Genomic DNA, 18,595 nt, shown 5'->3' on the forward strand with positions numbered 1-18,595 from the left:
AACTAAGTCCAAGGTCATATTCATAATAACCAGAACCAGAAGCATAACCAGAATCGTATGGGCGGGGCAGAGACAAAAGGCTGACTTCATGAAATCAAATAAGAAAGGTGTTTGGTTGCCATGGCGCTCCTGGCGGATGTGCACGTGCTCATGCACGTGTGGTGGTCAAAAGCTCAGCAAGTCAGCCGGAGGAGGGATCTCCACTTGGAGGGGGGATCTCCACTTGGAGGAGGGATCCCCACTTGGAGGAGGGATCTCCACTTGGAGGGGGATCTCCACTTGGAGGGGGATCTCCACTTGGAGGGGGATCTCCACTTGGAGGGGGGATCTCCACTTGGAGGGGGGATCTCCACTTGGAGGGGGGATCGCCACTTGGAGGGGAATCTCCACTTGGAGGGGGGATCTCCACTTGGAGGGGGATCTCCACTTGGAGGGGGGATCTCCACTTGGAGGGGGGATCGCCACTTGGAGGGGAATCTCCACTTGGAGGGGGGATCTCCACTTGGACGAGGATGCAGTCCCTAATGTCCATCTTCCCAAGTCATTGTTTGCCACCTCTCCTTCCATTGGGGGAGGGGCCCGGGGCGTTCCTTCACTGCGGAGGCGTCTCCCCAACCATCTCGATGCCGTGCTGCTGGAGCTGCGCTCTCAGCAAAGCATTCTCATTCTTCAGTTCCTCGATCTTCACAACGACAAGAGAACAGGCATCATTAGGGTAATTCAGCCCCCCCCAGCAAGCCACCCCCTCAAACAAAAAGACAACTCCGATATGTAGCGTTAGCTTTGGTTAGTGGCCTGAGGCATTGGGAGCCAGTGTGCGCTGAAGCTAGCTGCTAGCCTGTGGCCAGGTGTCACTATCGCAGTAAGGTAGTTCTTGGGCGTAATGTGTTCATAATAATAATGATGATGATGATAATAATAACAATAACAATAATAACGATGTGCTTCATACACAGCTCACATGATGGAAATGGGGCCTAATTGGCTTTTTGGAGTTTTTTTCAGAGGGCTTTCTAGACGGAGTAGGTGTGTCCCATTACGTGCATTCTTAGCTGCTGCTTTCATCTCCTTCAAGCAGAGAAAAGACAAAGACGTGTGTTGATGTCTCACATACAGTAAGGATTGTGGATGTGGATGTGGATGATGATGGTTTTGTGGGTTAAAGGAAGTTGGCAGTTAGACAAGTTAATAACCGCCGGGGGCTACAACGTGCACAGGCGTATTGGTGCATGAGCAACCATGGCAGGACGAGGGCCACCTCCAAGCAAGCTCACGTTGGGCTTTGGCTTTATCTGATGCAAGGTGGTGGTTATGATTCATAACTGGTGGGAGGAGCCATCACATTGAAAAGCTGCATCAAGCCTGGGTATGCCGCTTCCGGCCATGTTTAGCGTGGCCTTAGACCCCTGACAAGTGTTTGTGGTCATTTCCATGGTGCTAGGTGGTGCCTTTATTAATAACTGGTGGGAGGAGCCATGGCATTGAATGCCATAACGGTGCCAAAAACAGGCCACATGTGTTTACTTCTGTCATTACTAACTGGCATTGTGTTGCTTCATGCACACCTACTCCCTTCCTGTCCACCCACTGTCCCACCACTTTAGTCCACGCGGGGGAATGGAAGCTGTGGAAGGCAGCCCCCACAAAGGAGCTGTTTATTGTATCGTTAACGCCCCCCACCCCCACAAGCAGCCGAGGGAAACCTGCATGCGTTTGGAAGGGTTTGATTTCTCGCCTGACAATACTGGGGAGCGGATCAGCATGCAGGTCGGCTGCCAGAGTGTTTTATTCCCGACGTCTCTCGGAGCGCCGGGTGCAGGTAGAGAAGTCTTTGATGGTTTGGAAGCTTGTGTGATGAGGAGCTACATGAGCTGAAAGCACTCCGGGATCCACTCAGAGAAGATACATGAGTGGATTTCATGCTCCGGGGGCTTGAGGGAGGCTGGAGCACGTATATATTTTAACCCGTTTCATGTGGAATACCGGCTGCCATCATACGTGAAGTCACTGCTGAGGCCACAGGAACATGGCAACATGACATGACGCAAGGCCGCGCCTACCTGCTGCCTGCACAGCTCATTGTCCACCTGGATCCTCTCCACCTCCTTCAGACTCTCCTGTAGCCGCTGGTTGCTTTGCCTCAGCTCTCGGATGTAGTCGCAGGCTTTAGACAGGATGCCACCTTTGCTCTGGAAGGACAGCAGTTGGGATTACGGCCGGCTACCTTCTGGGACGACAGACCACTTACAGCTCCAGTTTTGGTGCTGTCCATGTTGCAGTCAGGGATGATTTTGGACAGCGTCACGATCCAGTTGTTGATTTTGTCCCTACGCCGCCTCTCGACTAAAGAGCAAGAGGAAGAAGAGGTCACCCGGGGCTGGAAAAGCTCCTTGACTTGGAGGTCTTCCAGAAATGCTGCCGGGCTTTGACGGCTCCACAGCAGCCCCTAGTGGCCACGTACACAACTTGGCTGCTCGGAAACTTTTTGTGTCGTCCTGACAAGTCCAAACTTGACCATCACGGCTAATTACCCACCTTCGTTGTGTTGCGCTCTTCTCTTCTCATCCCGCGGCGTCCGAGGGCCGTCCATTTTCCTTCGAAGAGACAGAAACACATCCATCACCAATCCTGCTGTTGTAGTCATATCATGTCTTCATGAGGTTCTAGATGTTCTAGAGGTTAATGTTAAGATATTGTAGATCACATCATTGCTTTATGAGGTTCTAGATGTTGGTGGTGAGGAGGAGGCAGACTGTTGTTTCTCTCTGCTCGGGATCTAATTTGATTAGCTCATTTGCAGGAATGTGCTGGTGGTGTTGGTTTCAGTTCTGCGGACAGCAGACAGGGTGGCCGGTTTTTCAACTTGACTCCATTCACTGGCGATTCATTCCCTCTCCAGGCCCATCTCCACCAGCAACACACCATAGCCAACATCTGCCTCCTACTCCTTAACGTCTACATGAATGCATGTGCTGGGACAAGCTAGATCATCAACTCCCTGCTGCTTATCCTCACTAGGGTGGGGTATGCTGGAGCCTATCCCAGCTGGACTGGTGGCCAGCCAATCCCAGGGCATCATACCTATGGACAATTTGGAGTGGCCAATTAAGCTAACATGTTTTGGGAATGGGGGAGAAAACCGGAGTACTCGGAGAAAAGCCACGCACGCACAAGAAGAATATGCAAACGCCACATGGAGAATTGAAGCCAGGTCTTCCTGATCTAAGGTCATCAGCTCCTGACCCCGCGACTGGATCCATCGGCTGTTCCAGATGAGTGTGTGTGTGTCTGCTAGTGGCCCCGCCTCCTCCCAGAGACAAAGCGACTATATGCCTGTGTCACTCTGTTTTTCTATGGAAAGCCCTTTGGAACGCCTCCAGCACGCTCCAATGGAGCTTGCGGTTGGACAAGATACGTTCCCTGATTAGGTTTCAGATAATGTCCATGAGATACTCACGCAGGAAAGGGCTGTGTGCGCGGGGCGATGCTCCGTGCGGCGCCCGTCTGAATGACATCGGGAGGGGTCATCATCACGTAGAACTGGCCTGTGGAGGGCATGGTAGTCATCGGTCAATGAAATCCCCAGCGTCTGCACACACTGTCAATGCAAGTGTTGTTGCCCCAATCACAGCGTGCACAACAGCCATTGCAGCCCTATCAAAGCATCAAAGGTGATCAGGATCTTTTTATGAGGTGCGTCGGTGTCATGGTGACAACGCTACAGGACGCACCGAGGACTTGGCGCATTCACCATGTACCGACGGGGCTGCAGAACATGTGACAACAGGAAGTTGCCCTTCAAATCCCCCCGGACTTTTCCTAATCTAAGGTAACACTTATTCAGACCTTCTTCACTCTCCTCCTCAAAACAGCAATTTCCATTTTTTGAAAGAGGAGCTGTGGTTCACCAGGAATGCTTCTACAGTGGACTAATGAGGTGCGTTTGCATCCCCGGACGTATGTATTGTGAGTTTACTGGTGCAACATCACACATTGTTATTCACTTGTTAAAAGAATACCACATCCTCTCGACTTGTGCACCAGACACGCAGGATCCTTAGTCCACGATAGAAGCATTCATAGTGAACTACGGCTGGTTTTTCCAAGGAGTGCAGTTCTCCTGGTCGGTAAATTTAGCAGGTCAATATGCATGAAAACCTGTTCTTTCGTTGAAAAGCTGGAGTTTCCACCTGCAGTAAATATAAGAAAGAGACAAGCCACGACACCCACAGGGAGCCTGGCTGTTTACGTTTGTGCAACCGCCCATCTTCTAAGCATGACACCTCCGCTGGCCTCTTGGCGGAGGTGCAGCTCACATGACAAAGCGTGCCGTCCATTCACGTGGCTTCATTTGCCCTCCCAATGTGTGTCATGTGGCCCCCACATACGCTAGCCCAGCCAGGTCAAGGCTGAGCAAATCAACTAGACACTATCAGCAGACTCCTGAATGGGATGACCTCAATGAAGGTCAGCAGGGAAGCTATGCGTTATTTCTATCTAAATTTTCACAATCCAAACAACTACATGAGCTTGCTTTTGTTTCCAGATATCAACAAGTCTTTTTTCCTTATCAATGTTTCAACTATTTATTTATTTACTATTTTTAGTTATTCCTTCGGGCTATCTAATCAACATCATCATCAATATACATGATCCACTATTGGTCCTATAGAAGGCCTTTCAACCAGTGAAGGAAACAAATCCCAATGGTAAATCAAAAATACAAGCTCAACAGTTGAAATGATGAGCTCAAAAGTCCCAAATGGGATTAAAAAAAAGAGTGCATGTGCTGAGCGCTCCAGTGGGCTCCAGTGGGCTCCAGTGGGCTCCAGTGGGCTCCAGTGGGCTCCAGTGGGCTCCAGTGGGCTCCAGTGGGCTCCAGTGGGCTCCAGTGGGCTCCAGTGGGCTCCAGTGGGCTCCAGTGGGCTCCAGTGAAGAAGACGGCACATGCGCAGTTTGTATCGCTTAACTTCTATTTTTTCAGAATCTGGACTTTTTAGCTCATCGTTTCAACTTTCTATCTCATAATCTGGATACGATAGTTCATCATTTAATTTTTTTTTATCTCATAATCTAGTTTTTGTACCTCATCATCTGGATTTTTTGTTAATAATCTGGATTTTTTTAGCTCATCATTTCATCATTTTCTATCTCATAATCTGGACTTTATAGCGCATTTCAATTTTTTATCTCATGATCTGGATTATTTTAGTTAATAATCTGGATTTTTTAGTTCACAACTTCATATTTTAGCTCATAATATGGACTTTTTAGATCATAACAGTTTCTCCATGAATGTATTATTTCTTCTTCCATGACTAAATCTTATATGCATAAACCCTATGACACGTTCTCATTCCTTTCTTTCCTATTATGAGTTCATTGCTAAGACCTGGATTCAATCCCACAGGATTGGGGAAGAAGCCAGGCCGTTACTTGAATGAAGCTGTGCTAAGCATGTTGGGAATCAACTTAACCATCACCATGACGACCACAGCAGGCAGAAGTGAGCCAGTGATGTCACGGCAACAACAACAACAACATTGAGGAAGCGATGCCGTGGGACATGTGACACCAAGTGAATCCATGTTCAGCGGTCACATGGCCATTGGCTTACTTTGGGGGAGAAAAGAGGAAGGGACTTGGTTGACATTATCACTATATCACCAACTGGGTGCAACAGTACGTACCTCGTGTTTAAGATGACCGTTTGGTTCATTTTGGGTGGAGTAGGGGAAGAAAATGCAAAAGATAACATCTTGAATGCCTTCAAACGAAACATAGAGTGCATTGGGAAAGTATTCACAGCGCTTTATTTTTCCCACATTTGTTTGTCACAGCCTAATGCCAAAATGGATTAAATTCATACTTTACTCTATTACTCTATTGTTATTCTACAAACAACACCCCATAGTGACAATATGAAAATGTTTTTACAAATAAAAAAATGAATAATCACATATGTATCCACAGCCTTTACTGTGAAGCTCCAAATGGAGCTCAAGTGCATTCTGTTTCCACTGATCATCCTTGAGATGTTTCAGTAGCTTCAGTGGAGTCCACCTGTGGTCAGGTCAGTTGGTAGGACATGATGTGGAAAGGAACACCCCTGTCTCCATACGGTCCATACGGTCCCAGGGGTTACAGTGCATGGCAGACCAAAAAGCAAGCATGAAGACGAAGGAATTGGCAGTAGACCCCCGGGACAGGATCGTCTCCGGGCTCCAAGGGTGGGGAAGGTTACACGAACATTTCTGCTGCTTTGAAGGTTCCAATGAACACAGTGGCCTCCATCATCCCGAAGTGAAGAAGTTTGGAACCACCAGGACTCTTCCTAGAGCTGGCCGGCCATCTAAGCTGAGGGATCGGGGGGAGAAGGGCCTTAGCCAGGGAGGTGACCAATGACCCAACTGTAACTCTGTAAGAGCTCCAGCGTTCTTCTGTGGAGAGAGGAGAATCTTCCAGTAGGACAACCATGTCTGCAGCAATCCACCAATCAGGCCTGTACGGTCAAAGGCACATGGCAGCCTGCCTGGAGTTTGACAAAAGGCACCTGAAGGACCCTCAGACCATGAGAAACTAAATTCTTTGGTCTGAAGAGACCAAATGGAACTCTTTGGAGTGAATGCCAGGCGTTAAGTTTGGAGAAAACAGGAACCTGCTCATCAGCAGGCCAATAGCATCCCTACAGTGAAGCATGGTGTGGCAGCGGCAGGAACTGCAAGACCAGTCAGGATGGAGGGAAAGATGGCTGCAGCAATGTACAGAGACATCCTGGATGAAGACCTGCTCAAGACGGCTCTTGACCTCAGACCGCAGCCACGGTCCAGCTTTCAGCAGGACGATGACCCTAAGCACACAGCTAAGATCTCAAAGGAGTGGCTTCAGAACATCTCGGTGAATGTCCTCGAGTAGCCCAGCCAGGGCCCAGACCTGAATCCAATGGAACATCTCTGGACAGATCTGAAAATGGCCAACGTGATGGAGCCCCAGAGGTACTGCAAGGAGGAATGGGCAACACTGGCCAAAGATAGGTGTGCCAAGCTGGGGCATCATATTCAAAACCCCCTGAGGCTGGAATTGGGCAAAGGCTGTGAATGCTATGGTCATTATTTTTTACTTCTTTGTTTTTAATACATTGGCAGCAATAAAAAAAAATTCACATTGCCGTTATGGTGTGTTGTGTGGGGGCAGGATACTGGGCCTGACACCAGACAAACCACGTGATAACCTATAATGATCACAACTCGTTAGTGTGTTTATGAAATAGGGTTATATTGCTATTGGCCATGAGGGCTGCAAGACTCATCAGTGAAGTGAAGAACGGGCGGGCTGGTAAAAGTTGTCGTGTGTTGAAATGAGCTCCAGTTAAGCGGCCTGACAAAACGTGCCCAGTATTGCCACCATGCATGAGGTGACGTTACGCCCGTTCCAAAGCAAACACGAGAGCCAGACTCACCTCCTGCCTGCGTGAGCGTGGAGTCGGCAGCAGCGGCCTGCACGGACACGGCGCCATCGCTCACCGCTGTGGCGGGGAAGTATGTGAAGCGTGCCTCTCCCCCTGCCCCCCCGCCTGCTCCTCCCACCGCCTCCCCTGCCGGACTTCCACCATTGCTGAAAGGGTTCTGGATCACGGCCTGTGGCAGATAAAAGACAGACAGAGGAGAGCTGAGTGGAGCAGTCAGAGCAGGTAAAATCGGCAGGCCTCACGTTCTTGTCAGACTGAGTAGAGCAGTCGCCCGAGACCACCCCGCCCCACCCAGCACGGCAAAGTGCTGTTTGACAGCTGCACTAAAGTGGAGTGGCAAGAAGCAACGTGAGCAAAGCTAAAGCAAGCACCACAAAGCAACCCCATGCGTTTCCAAGCTGAAATGGAATTGAAAGTGCCAATGATTGATGTCATCAACTCCTGTCTGCATTCCCCACCCGGTGGAACCTGAAGACGGCAAACACCATCCTCGGCAGACAAACATTTGACCTCATGTACCGTTTGCAAAGTTGACAAGGGATTAAAAAGGCTGGGGTTCCCTCCTGGAGGTGTACTACCAACTCAAAGTCTGCACCTCAGGAGAATGCAGTGACAAACCAAGTTTTTTTATGGAAGCAATACGCAGGAATAACATCAAGTATTAAACATGTACCTGCAGAATCAAAATGGGTTCCATAGGCCAGCTGTATCAAGAGAAAAAGACTAATACCGCTGGCTTTTTATTGCCGTAGTTGTAGATGTAACTCTGATACTTGGATGTAGTGCAATCCACAATAATACATGCGCTTCATGTTGTGGTCAATGAGTGTGGTGCAGCGATGCCACCTAAGGGCAAAAACAGACACTACAGTTGGCCCCGCTATATTGCACTTCTTCACAAAATAATGAATTCATAAATGACAGCTGTTTGCTGGTTGACTGTGACCCATTATTAGTCAAAATTATAGAAAGACAACGTATATGTAGCATTGTGGTCACTAAGCATCACTAACATTATGAGACATGATGTTACATTACCCTTTACTCTGCATGGAGACTGGCTACTGAACCAGCAGAACCCAGCAGACATGCTCTGGCCCACACGGGCATGGCCTGCCCGATCAAGAGATCATTCTGTGTGGAAGTTGTAAGTTCTTGGTTTCTTTGTCCTTGTTCCCCACTGCGTTTGAAACACTAAGTTTCAATAAGTCAGTTAAAGTTAGGGCTAGCTAGTTAGCTCGTGAGCTTGCGATCCTAGCAGTGGCCGTCTGTGACGTCCCTGCAGTCATCTGGTGGGTAAAAGTGACTATGGGGTGTTATTTAACAAGCTATTCACAAGATATTCACACAATTTGGAAAACAGCGATGGAGATTATTGGAGATGCTGTGGAATAAAGCACTGTGGGTCTAGGGTCTAATGGACGACTCATGTTGGTCCAAACAGTGGGTGAGTGGACGAAGAAAGGATATCACAGGAAGTTAGGAGGAGGTTACGTGCAGCTCTCGTGTCATGTTGAGAAATGATGGAATGAATGCTTTGTCTTCATGATTCTCAACATGATGGCATCTTATCATTTCCAGGAGGTTAAGGCTACGGATGGGTCTTTTTGGAGGTGCATGTGATGCTGTGTAGAAGATGCCTACCTAGGAGCAGTCAGGCGCATTGAGGGTGCATGTTGGCAGGTGTGATCTATGCATTGCAATACAAAAGTAACACCGGGTACAGATGGTGTAAAAACAGGAAAACTGCAATGGCAAAAAAAGCATCTACCTGGGCGACAGCCTGTGGAGTGCCGCTAAAGGCAGCCGTGGACACCATGCTGACCGCCCCTCCGCCATCATTTCGTCCCTCCAGGTTCTGGTCAGTGACCTGGACGACGCGGTACGTGACCTGCAAGGTGGAAAGACACAGCGGCGTCACAATAAGCCCCCGTGACGGTACGTCATCCACATGCGTACCTGGCTGGTGGACTTGGTGATCATATCTAAAGGTTGGCTGGGTGTGACTCCCGAGCAGCAGCACACGTGTCCAACCATCCCTTGCAAATGCTTACGTTTCACAATGTCCCGATTGGATCACCCAAAACAAGAAAAGTGGCCTTGTTTGTCCCGGAGTCTGAATTTGAAGGCCCGAATCATGTGACTCTCCTCCTGACTGACATGTGACAGCGGCCTCGTGCCAATCCCAGCCCCGCGCCGCAATCACATGATTGCTCACGCTCTCCTTGTTGACGCCAAAACGAGCCACACGGATGAGTGGACTCACTGAGGCGGGTGTTGGTGTCAAACATCCCAACCAGGATAAAGCAATGTCGGCGTCCTTTAGAGACCACCAGGACCACATGACCACAGGCAGGTCGACCAGAAAGTGCTTGATGAGATGACAGAGGAGGGAAATGAGGCACAGCAACTCCTTCAGGCCATAGCGACGCTGCTAGACACGAAACTGCATCGAAGAAACGTAAACATGTACTGGTGGAAGTACTTGCTCAAATACATCCACTGGCAACACGCTAAATGTGTCCAAATTGTGGCCCGGGGGCCATTCCCATCTCGAATGTCATTTGTACTGACAACTGCTACATTTTCAAAATACAAGGAATTCATGATGCCTGAGACATATTACACTGTATAGATTATACGTTACTCTCTCAGCTAGAACAGATAGCTTAGCATCTTTATTACACAACGTAGTGTTTCAAATCATCCAAATAGGGCAAGATACTGCAACTATGACATGTTATTGGATTGCAAGGTGTGCACAAAGCACTTTCGACAATGCCTAGCGCACTGCCACTTCTCATTTGCAGCAGCCAGGCCATACTTCAGTCTGTTTGGCTTCTCACCAAACCACACACCCCACAGGTTTGTGACACCCATTGGTAACGCAGCGTAAAACTAGACCGACTCATACTAGACCAGGTCTGGTCGTCAGGTTACATCCAGCCTGGCTCACATGTTGAGTTGCTGCATTAGGTAGGGAAAAAGAGCAGAGCGCACCTATCATATAGAGGATCTTTGACTAGAACTTTGGCAGTAGGTTACCAAAGTCTTTTTTTGAGGTGATGATGCAACTGCACCATAGAAGACATGTTTGATGCAGTGTGAAGCTGTAAAGACAGCTAGATGGCTTTCCCATGGAATAAGCAGCAAGCTGAAAAGCATGCACATTTCCTGCATGCACAAGCGTGCATGAACACATGCCCACAGTACAGGTCCAAATGTGAAAATTGTAACTAGTTGCTGGTGTTATATTTGCAAATAATTTCATCTTATGTTATTTTCATGTAAGCCAAGCGTTTGTTTGTGTTGTGGCAAAGCTGCCATACAGCTCTTATGAAAGATGAACCTAATCGTTCTTTGGGTATATATATATATCATATTTATATAGTCCCAGAACACAATATTGGGCCTTGAAATATCTGTAGAAATGGTCAAAATGGCAGCTACTGAGAGGGATGTCTTTTAAAAAATGTCGAGTGAACTTCTTTTTACACCTGTGTGACAGTTACAAACATTCAGTGATGGGAACATTGAAACATGAAAACGCTACCATTGTCGGAAGCACAGCCAGTACCAAGTCAGACTGGTGCAGGTGGCACCGCCAAGGTTTCCACTGTCGGGACTTACCTGTCCGCCCTCAGTGCGGAACTGATACTGTATGTTGTGATCCCCAAACGCCGCTGCCTGCTGTACGCTGGCTATGGTGACTGCCGTCTGCTCGTGGCTTCCGTCTGAAGAACCACAAGAGAGGACATTGGTCTCAGTTGGACATGGCCAGAGCAGTTGAACAGTGCCAACAATGTACGCTTTACACTCTTGCATCTTTGGGAAGTTCAATGTAGAGATTGAAAATGCAACATGACCAAATGGGAGTGACATTACAAGAGTTTCATCTCAAAAGTTTAAGACCATAGCTAAAAAAAAAACATGCATGAAAAGTATGAAAAGGAGCGAGTCCTGAGTAGCTGTGCCCTTTTTGCTTAATGCCACTTTTTACAGGTGGATCGTGGGAATGTTGCTACAGGTACTGAGGATGTCTGGAACCCATGTCCAATCTTGTAAATCCATCCCCAAATGTTCTCCATTGGGTTTAGACAAGAGGAAGACGCAGGATGGTCCCCTCATTCCGCTGGAAGAAGTCCTTTGTCAAGTGTCGAGGAGCCAGTTGTGACCACACTGACCAGGGCCACTGTATTAATCGCATGATGTCGCACTTTCAGCAAAAATGCAAATTTGCGACTTTGGCCAGGTTTGTGCTACATGCTCTACATTGGCTTTCATTGAAGGGAAGATCCCGATACCAATGTCACCCGTTATGACATTTTTATGCTTATATATGGGATAAGTATATAACTCTAAGTATGATATCCCCTTATATATACACTGTGTGTGTGTATAATACACAAATAGCATTTTAATGGCCGTTGTCTTCCAGCCATGGAGGAAAAGTGGATTTCAGTGCTTGGCTGCAACCAGCAGAGGCGCTGTTCACCTCAGCATGACATCAGCCATGCTATTGTTTATATCATTTTAATGTTGTCAAATGAGATTTACTCCTGGGGAAAACACAATTCCTGGGTATTATTTTTTATTTTTGCCATATCAAACAAAATGAAAAAGACTGATGGTGCCACACTATCCTTCCATGTTTTAATCATGCAGTACTAGTCGCTCTTCTACTGGTTGACATGGGAGCATTAGCTGCATGTATGAGCATCAGTGCATGACTTATGGACGTGGTGGCACGGGCAAATGCTGGAGGCTTCATTACTTAGGAAGATACGATGATGAGCTGTCTGTCACACTAACAGCAGTGGAAGGACAGGGGCTACCTTAGCCTTGTATTTATTTATCTGGATGAAACCGTTACCTTCAGACGCCTGCACCTCTTCCTCTTGTTTATCTTGGCTGCAAGTGAAGAAAGACATGACACTTTTATTCATTACCATATAACAATCATCAACATTACAGGAAAACTTTCCAATCCAGATCAATAACACCAGATTAGGACTACGGTAATCCCTCGTTTATGGCGCTGGCTGCAAGAAGACAATTGAACAATTTACCGTATGTTCCGGATCATAAGTCACACTTTTTTTCCATAGGTTGGCTGTTTCTGCGACTTATTCTCCAGAGCAACTATATTCTTTCTATTTTATTCATATTTTATTCCATTTAATATTTTATTTTTGCCTCTGCCAATGAACAACTGAGACCAAACAATTTCTCCTGTGGTGTGTCTAGCCTGGTTTTAGTATTAAGTACAGCACAGCCATCCTATGATATTGAGGATCTTTGACGAGGGGAGCCACTTTTAATGTACTACTTTATTTATGACTATTTTTGATGATGTTTCATGATATAGCAAAGCCTTACATTGCCATTATACATAACCCAGACAAAACGTTGTGAAAATTGTGTGCCCCCCCCCTCCACCCACAACAACTGAGTTGAACGGCCCGGGACTTGATGGTCCACTCTTGTTTTGTTTTAAAAGCTAGCTCATGCTAACTTTGCTAGCATCTTTCTGTTCATTTATACCAAACTAATGAACCTTCTTTGTGGCCAAAACGCACACAACTGTGCGTCCCACAAATCCACAAACTTCGATCGCCGACAAAGTGCACAAAAGTACTACACCGGTCCATACTTTGTCTATTAAAGCGCTCGCTACTCTGCCTGGTTAGCATGGTGCCGTGGTTAGCTGTTTGTCAGTTAGCCATTTTGACACGACTGTTTGTTTTGGGGTTTTTTACCTTGTGGTGTCCAGACTGTGTTCGAGCATATCCATCAGGGTCGTGGCTAAGTGTGCTGCTGAGTCCCAGGGACAGAGATGGAGGTGCTGATCACGGGAACAAACACTCGGGTCATGTGAGCGAGGCGGCCCAGGACACGTGAGACGAGGCTCCGCGGCGGTGAAGTCAAAATGGAGGCCGACGATGGCAGCGCTGCGACTACTACGAGTACTACTGCCGCTGTCGATGCTGCTGGGTTAGGTGACTCAAAATGCTTCCTGCTCAGCGGCTACTACGCGCAACACCTTGTACGGCCCGAGGGCAGTAACACACGTTCATTTTCCCGACCCAACTGGGGCATTTAGCAACTTAAGAAACATTCGGTTGTCAGACGGGAAAACTTACGAGCAAATGGGAGGGGGTGGATACATTGGAACCAAACAGCGGTATTATCGACACCACGGGATCGATACCATGGGTATTGCTACTATCGTATCGATAGCAGCGCGATGAGATCGATATAGGCCATTTCTCTTCAATGTTTATTTTTACAAATAATGAGTGATTTTTGTTTGATTCTCCATGTTGTTGTAAAAAGGCAATATAGCACTAAAATCTACGATGACACAAGCTTATCTGCTTCTTATACTATGAAAACATAGTAAGTTGGTACACATTGAATAAAGGAACTGAACAAATAGTGAGTACTGTGCTGAAATGTACTATTAAATGATTAGTACCGACAAGGAGAAGGGGTAGATATTAGGATATTCTTGCTATACTATTCTTGCTGTGTAAGAATAAGCGCTGTGTTGTCCTTTCCAGACATCTTATACTGTATATTAAAGGTGTAAACATGAGATGTACGTCAATGTAACCTTGTATGCATGTTAGAAAACAACTAGTCAATTACCATATTCTATTCATAATCCAATGGAATAATTTCATTATCTGTGTGTTAAATATTATTCCGACATAGTAAGTGTGTGAAGTTGCTATGAACTTTCGCCCATTTAAGCGGAACCTTTATTGGTCGATTTTTCCACACGGTAACTGTCAGAGAGCGGTGCCACAGTCGCTCCTAGCTGTTTCCTTTTAAACAGCTGACTTAATGAAGAAAATTACCTACTGACCTCAAGATGCACTTTTTAGAGGAATTTACTTTTTGCGATACTTTATGTTGATGTTGATTGTATTTACGAAAGACGCGCCATAGATTCAGCCAATCAGCGATGAGGATGCTGAGCCTTTTTGTAATTGGTCCAATCAGTAGGCAGTGACTGGCTTCTTTTCCCGGTGTTCCTCTAAAATAAGTCCGACTCCGTCTCCCCGGGTGAAGGTTCATTGCGGTGACTGGGTTACCTTGTCCGCAACTTTCCACCTTTTCGCTCAACATGTCTGGCCGGGTTCTCGTTGGAGTCAAGCGTGTTATTGACTACGCTGTTAAGGTAATATTCGCGTGCTTTTCTTCAGTAGTTATCCTTTTGACATTTTTATGGACCACACTCGCCTGACTTTTCTGTGTTCTGCTAGCTAGCAGAGGCATGCTAACGTAAAGACACAGCAATTGTCGATAAATATGGCGTATTGATATGCATTTCATACTCTACTTATCTGAAACGGCACATTGCGTTCAACCGATAGTTATACGCTTGCTGAATGTGAATGTCTTGCTGTCATAACGACAGGCTGCCCCTTGTATTATTTCGCAGCAATGCAATTCATGTTCCACACAGCCTTTACAAGCAACTGCAACAGCATTTGCACAGTTCAGTTTTTCTTCGCCCTGTTAATAAATATAGTACAATCAATACCTTGGGTGTTGTCTTCATTTTGCTCAAATTTTTCTCAGATCCGTGTGAAGCCAGACAACACTGGCGTGGTGACCGATGGCGTCAAGCACTCCATGAACCCATTCTGCGAGATCGCTGTGGAGGAGGCAGTCAAGCTGAAGGAGAAGAAGCTCATCAAAGAGGTGGTGGCTGTGAGCTGTGGTCCGCAGCAGGCGCAGGTGGGCACCGCCTTGCCACGATGGTGGCATAATGGAAGTGAAGCTTAACAGCGAATCCTGGCCTTAGGAGACCATCCGCACCGCCCTGGCCATGGGAGCTGACCGCGGCATCCATGTGGAAGTGTCTGGAAAGGACTATGACAACCTGGGACCCCTGCAAGTGTCCAAGATCCTGGCTGCTTTGGCAAAGAAGGAGGAGGCTCAGCTTGTGATCCTTGGCAAACAGGTAAAAATATGGCCAACTCTTTTTTTTCCGCCTCTTAGAAATAACACTTTCTGCCGCCTGATGCTCAGAATTACTTTTAATAGGCCATAGACGACGACTGCAACCAGACAGGACAAATGACTGCTGCCTTACTGGACTGGCCTCAGGTGAGGACTACCATTTACACTACGGTGGAATGAGCGTCTCTAAGTATTCATTATCTTAACACTTCAGATTAGGCTTTGGGAAGACTCATTGTGGGCTTTTTACTTCTCCAAATATGGGAAAAAAGTCTGGGTTTAGTCATTATGTTTGTGCATGTACGTGCAGTCTAAACCATCTTATCACCATGAGCAGAATCATTAAGTAGAACCCACTGTGATCCTGAACAAACCAGCCTGCCTGGTCAAAGGTTTTTGGACTCGTTAGCGTGCAGTTCACCAACCTAGCCAACAGATGGAACCCTTTGGACAGTCACTTGTGCCTCGCCTTCAGCAAGCTTAGCACCAAATTCAGCTCGTAGTTCTAGTTTACTGGTACACTCTATCTCCCCTTCAAACATAGCTTACATTTCAATTCCTGCAGGGGACCTTTGCCTCGGAGGTCCTGCTGGAAGGCGACAAGATGAAAGTGGTGCGAGAGATCGATGGCGGCCTGGAGACCATCAAGATCAACACCCCCGCAGTGGTGACGGCGGACCTCAGGCTCAACACGCCACGATATGCCACCCTGCCTAATATCATGGTAGGTGCAAGGGAACGAATGGAATCTTATTGGTTGGTACAGCAGGTACAATGCCAACGTCTGGCCCCGGCGACATTTGCAGCTCACAGTTACCTCGTGAATGTCCTGCTGCACAGTATTGTGGTATGATTCAACTGTAATGGTTGAATATGGCCTATCATTCGTGCTTATGGAAATGCATACTAAAGCAAATTGTACTTATTCTTGGCCCAAAGTAAGCATTTTCAAGCATGAAATGGCGAAATGAAGTCAAATATAAATACAAGGTAGAAGAATTGTTACTCCAGTACTGTATTCTCCATTGACCACTAGGTGTCACTGTTCGGTGAGACAGGCATGAGACTCCTCCTTCAGGTGTCCCAGGGAGTGTGTTGATTTACATCTTACATGTCTTATTTATGCTTAATACATCATCCTCCTGAGCTTGGAGCATTGTGTAAAATGGTGACATTATTGTGAGGCAAATCTGAAATCTGATTGGTCAGACAAACAGCCCCACTGCTCACAGTGCTTAATGGACTTGGGCCAGCACCACACATTCTGAAGGCCCTGGGCAGATTAGATTGACTTGGCAACACAAAGATGCTGAAACCTGATTGTATAAAAAAATCTACGGTGCTGCCAGGAGCCAATGATAGACTTGGAAATAAACAGACACAATGTGATGGAACAAATACTGGAATTCAACTTGGAAATGTAGGTCAGTCATCCCTGACTGCACACCACTGTCATATATAACCTACATTGTCGTGTGTGTGTGTGTGTATATGACCTCCCACACTGTCGTGTACATTTTTACCTCCGGTACATCGGATGGCCCTGAGAGCATCAAAGTGGCCCACGCTTGCTTTTCATTTTCCTGTGTGCAGCCCTACACTCCAGCCTCTTCTGTCTTCTTTATTTCCCCCAGAAAGCTAAGAAGAAGAAAATAGCCAACGTGAAACCAGCTGACCTGGGCGTGGACCTGACTCCGCGGCTGGAGGTACTGAGAGTGGATGAGCCCCCGCAGAGGCAGTCCGGGATCAAAGTGGAGACCGTGGATGATCTGGTGGGCAAACTGAAGGAGACGGGCAGGATATAAAAAGCAGGAGAGCATCAAAACTACACAAAGGTTAGTATCAGTTGCTGGCAAAGGTCATCTCAATGAAACATACTGCTGTCTGTGGAACGTTCTAAAAATAAGGAAAAATGATGTTACATATTTCAGTAGCCTACAGTTGACATGTAAAATATCTTTTAGAATAAAGCTGTAATGTTATGGGGATGAAGTCCAAATATTATGGGCATAAAGTCTTAATATTAGGAGCAGAAAGTTGAACCAGTTGGGGAAAACTGCTGTGATCCTCTTGAGAGTAAACTGGTGGTAATATCATTTTAGTAGCACAGGGTTGAAATATTGCTCGAACTTTGTATTGGGCTAAGAAGTTGTATTGTTGGATTAAAATAGAGTAAAGTAGAGTCCCTCCTGCATATTTATTTGATTATTTTTGGATGTTGTGTTGAAATAGCTTATTACCTTGAAGATCCAAAATGTAGCAGCGACCCCCGTGCTTTATTTTCTCTTTACGCAGCCCTTAGTGGGGATAAAGTTATCTGCATGTTGATGAATACTGTACACATTACTGGTCAAAAGTTTGGAATGAATGGTACAAAGGTGAGTGGTGAACTTACCCAAAAGTGAGAAAGAATGTGCAGAATATGTCAGTGATGGCAAAAGACGTTCTTCTTCTTCTTCTTCTTCGGGGAGCACAAACAGTCCAAAGCTGTTGGGCAGAAATGAAGGCTGATCAAGCCCCGACCGTTCCTTCCCCTGCAGCATGTCCCCCCCGTCCTGTCTGCACCCAAGCCGTGCCTGGAACCCACCGGGCTACCTTTTGTGAGCATCACTGGTCGACAGCACAATCATTTGTGGCGGCAAGAATAGAAAGACTGACTTCACAACGGAAGAGAGACAGCCCATGAGAAATTGGGCTGTTGTAGAAGTGTTGAGTGGTTGTGTTTGTTAGAAATGGTTATCTTGATGTGGCGCGGGGGGGTGGTCTTGCAGTCTGATCAGAGTCATCGTGTCATGTCACTGAATTGGCTGGCACAGGAAGTGCTCTTGTTGCGTCTAACACAACCTTTCTTTCTCCCTGGCAGCGACGGGAGAGGATGAGGACTGAGAAACACTGTCCTGCTGCACAGCAGCAACAACAACAATAAAGGTCTTTTTTCATGATTGCAGCTAGCGGGTATGTATCTTAACCAATTCTTCTAGGGGCTCGTAGCTGCTGATGCGTGGATATGATGTAAATGTACAAACTAAGGTGGCCATGATGGGGCTGGTAGTTTGCTCTCTATGCAAAAGAAAATATTAACCACAAGCGCCTCCTTTCTGTCTACATATAAATAAAGCCATAAAAGCTTGCTTTTCATCATGACTCAGATGT

General features: G+C 46.8%; 2 protein-coding genes across 2 annotated transcripts; one reads left to right on the forward strand and one right to left on the reverse strand.

Annotated features, from left to right (window-relative positions):
• Positions 1–444: 444 nt before the first annotated feature.
• Positions 445–13,647, reverse strand: usf2l (upstream transcription factor 2, c-fos interacting-like). The gene is given in 11 exon segments (XM_058084062.2): positions 445–682; positions 2,061–2,189; positions 2,249–2,343; positions 2,536–2,594; positions 3,458–3,545; positions 7,460–7,637; positions 9,240–9,359; positions 11,099–11,202; positions 12,342–12,379; positions 13,228–13,315; positions 13,318–13,647. Coding segments are annotated over 11 exon segments (1,014 nt in total). The 5' UTR covers positions 13,343–13,647; the 3' UTR covers positions 445–592.
• Positions 13,648–14,488: 841 nt separating this feature from the next.
• On the forward strand, positions 14,489–18,412 carry etfb (electron transfer flavoprotein subunit beta). The gene is made up of 7 exons (XM_058084063.2): positions 14,489–14,654; positions 15,059–15,217; positions 15,285–15,443; positions 15,527–15,589; positions 16,008–16,166; positions 17,077–17,277; positions 18,306–18,412. The coding sequence occupies exons 1-6, from the start codon at positions 14,601–14,603 to the stop codon at positions 17,245–17,247; spliced, it is 765 nt and encodes a 254-aa protein (XP_057940046.2). The 5' UTR covers positions 14,489–14,600; the 3' UTR covers positions 17,248–17,277; positions 18,306–18,412.
• The last annotated feature ends 183 nt before the right edge of the window (positions 18,413–18,595 follow it).

Source organism: Doryrhamphus excisus, linkage group LG17 (genome assembly GCF_037039965.1).
Source record: "Doryrhamphus excisus strain RoL-2023G ecotype Guam linkage group LG17, RoL_Dexc_Guam_v1.1, whole genome shotgun sequence".
Classification (NCBI taxonomy): Eukaryota; Metazoa; Chordata; class Actinopteri; order Syngnathiformes; family Syngnathidae; genus Doryrhamphus; species Doryrhamphus excisus.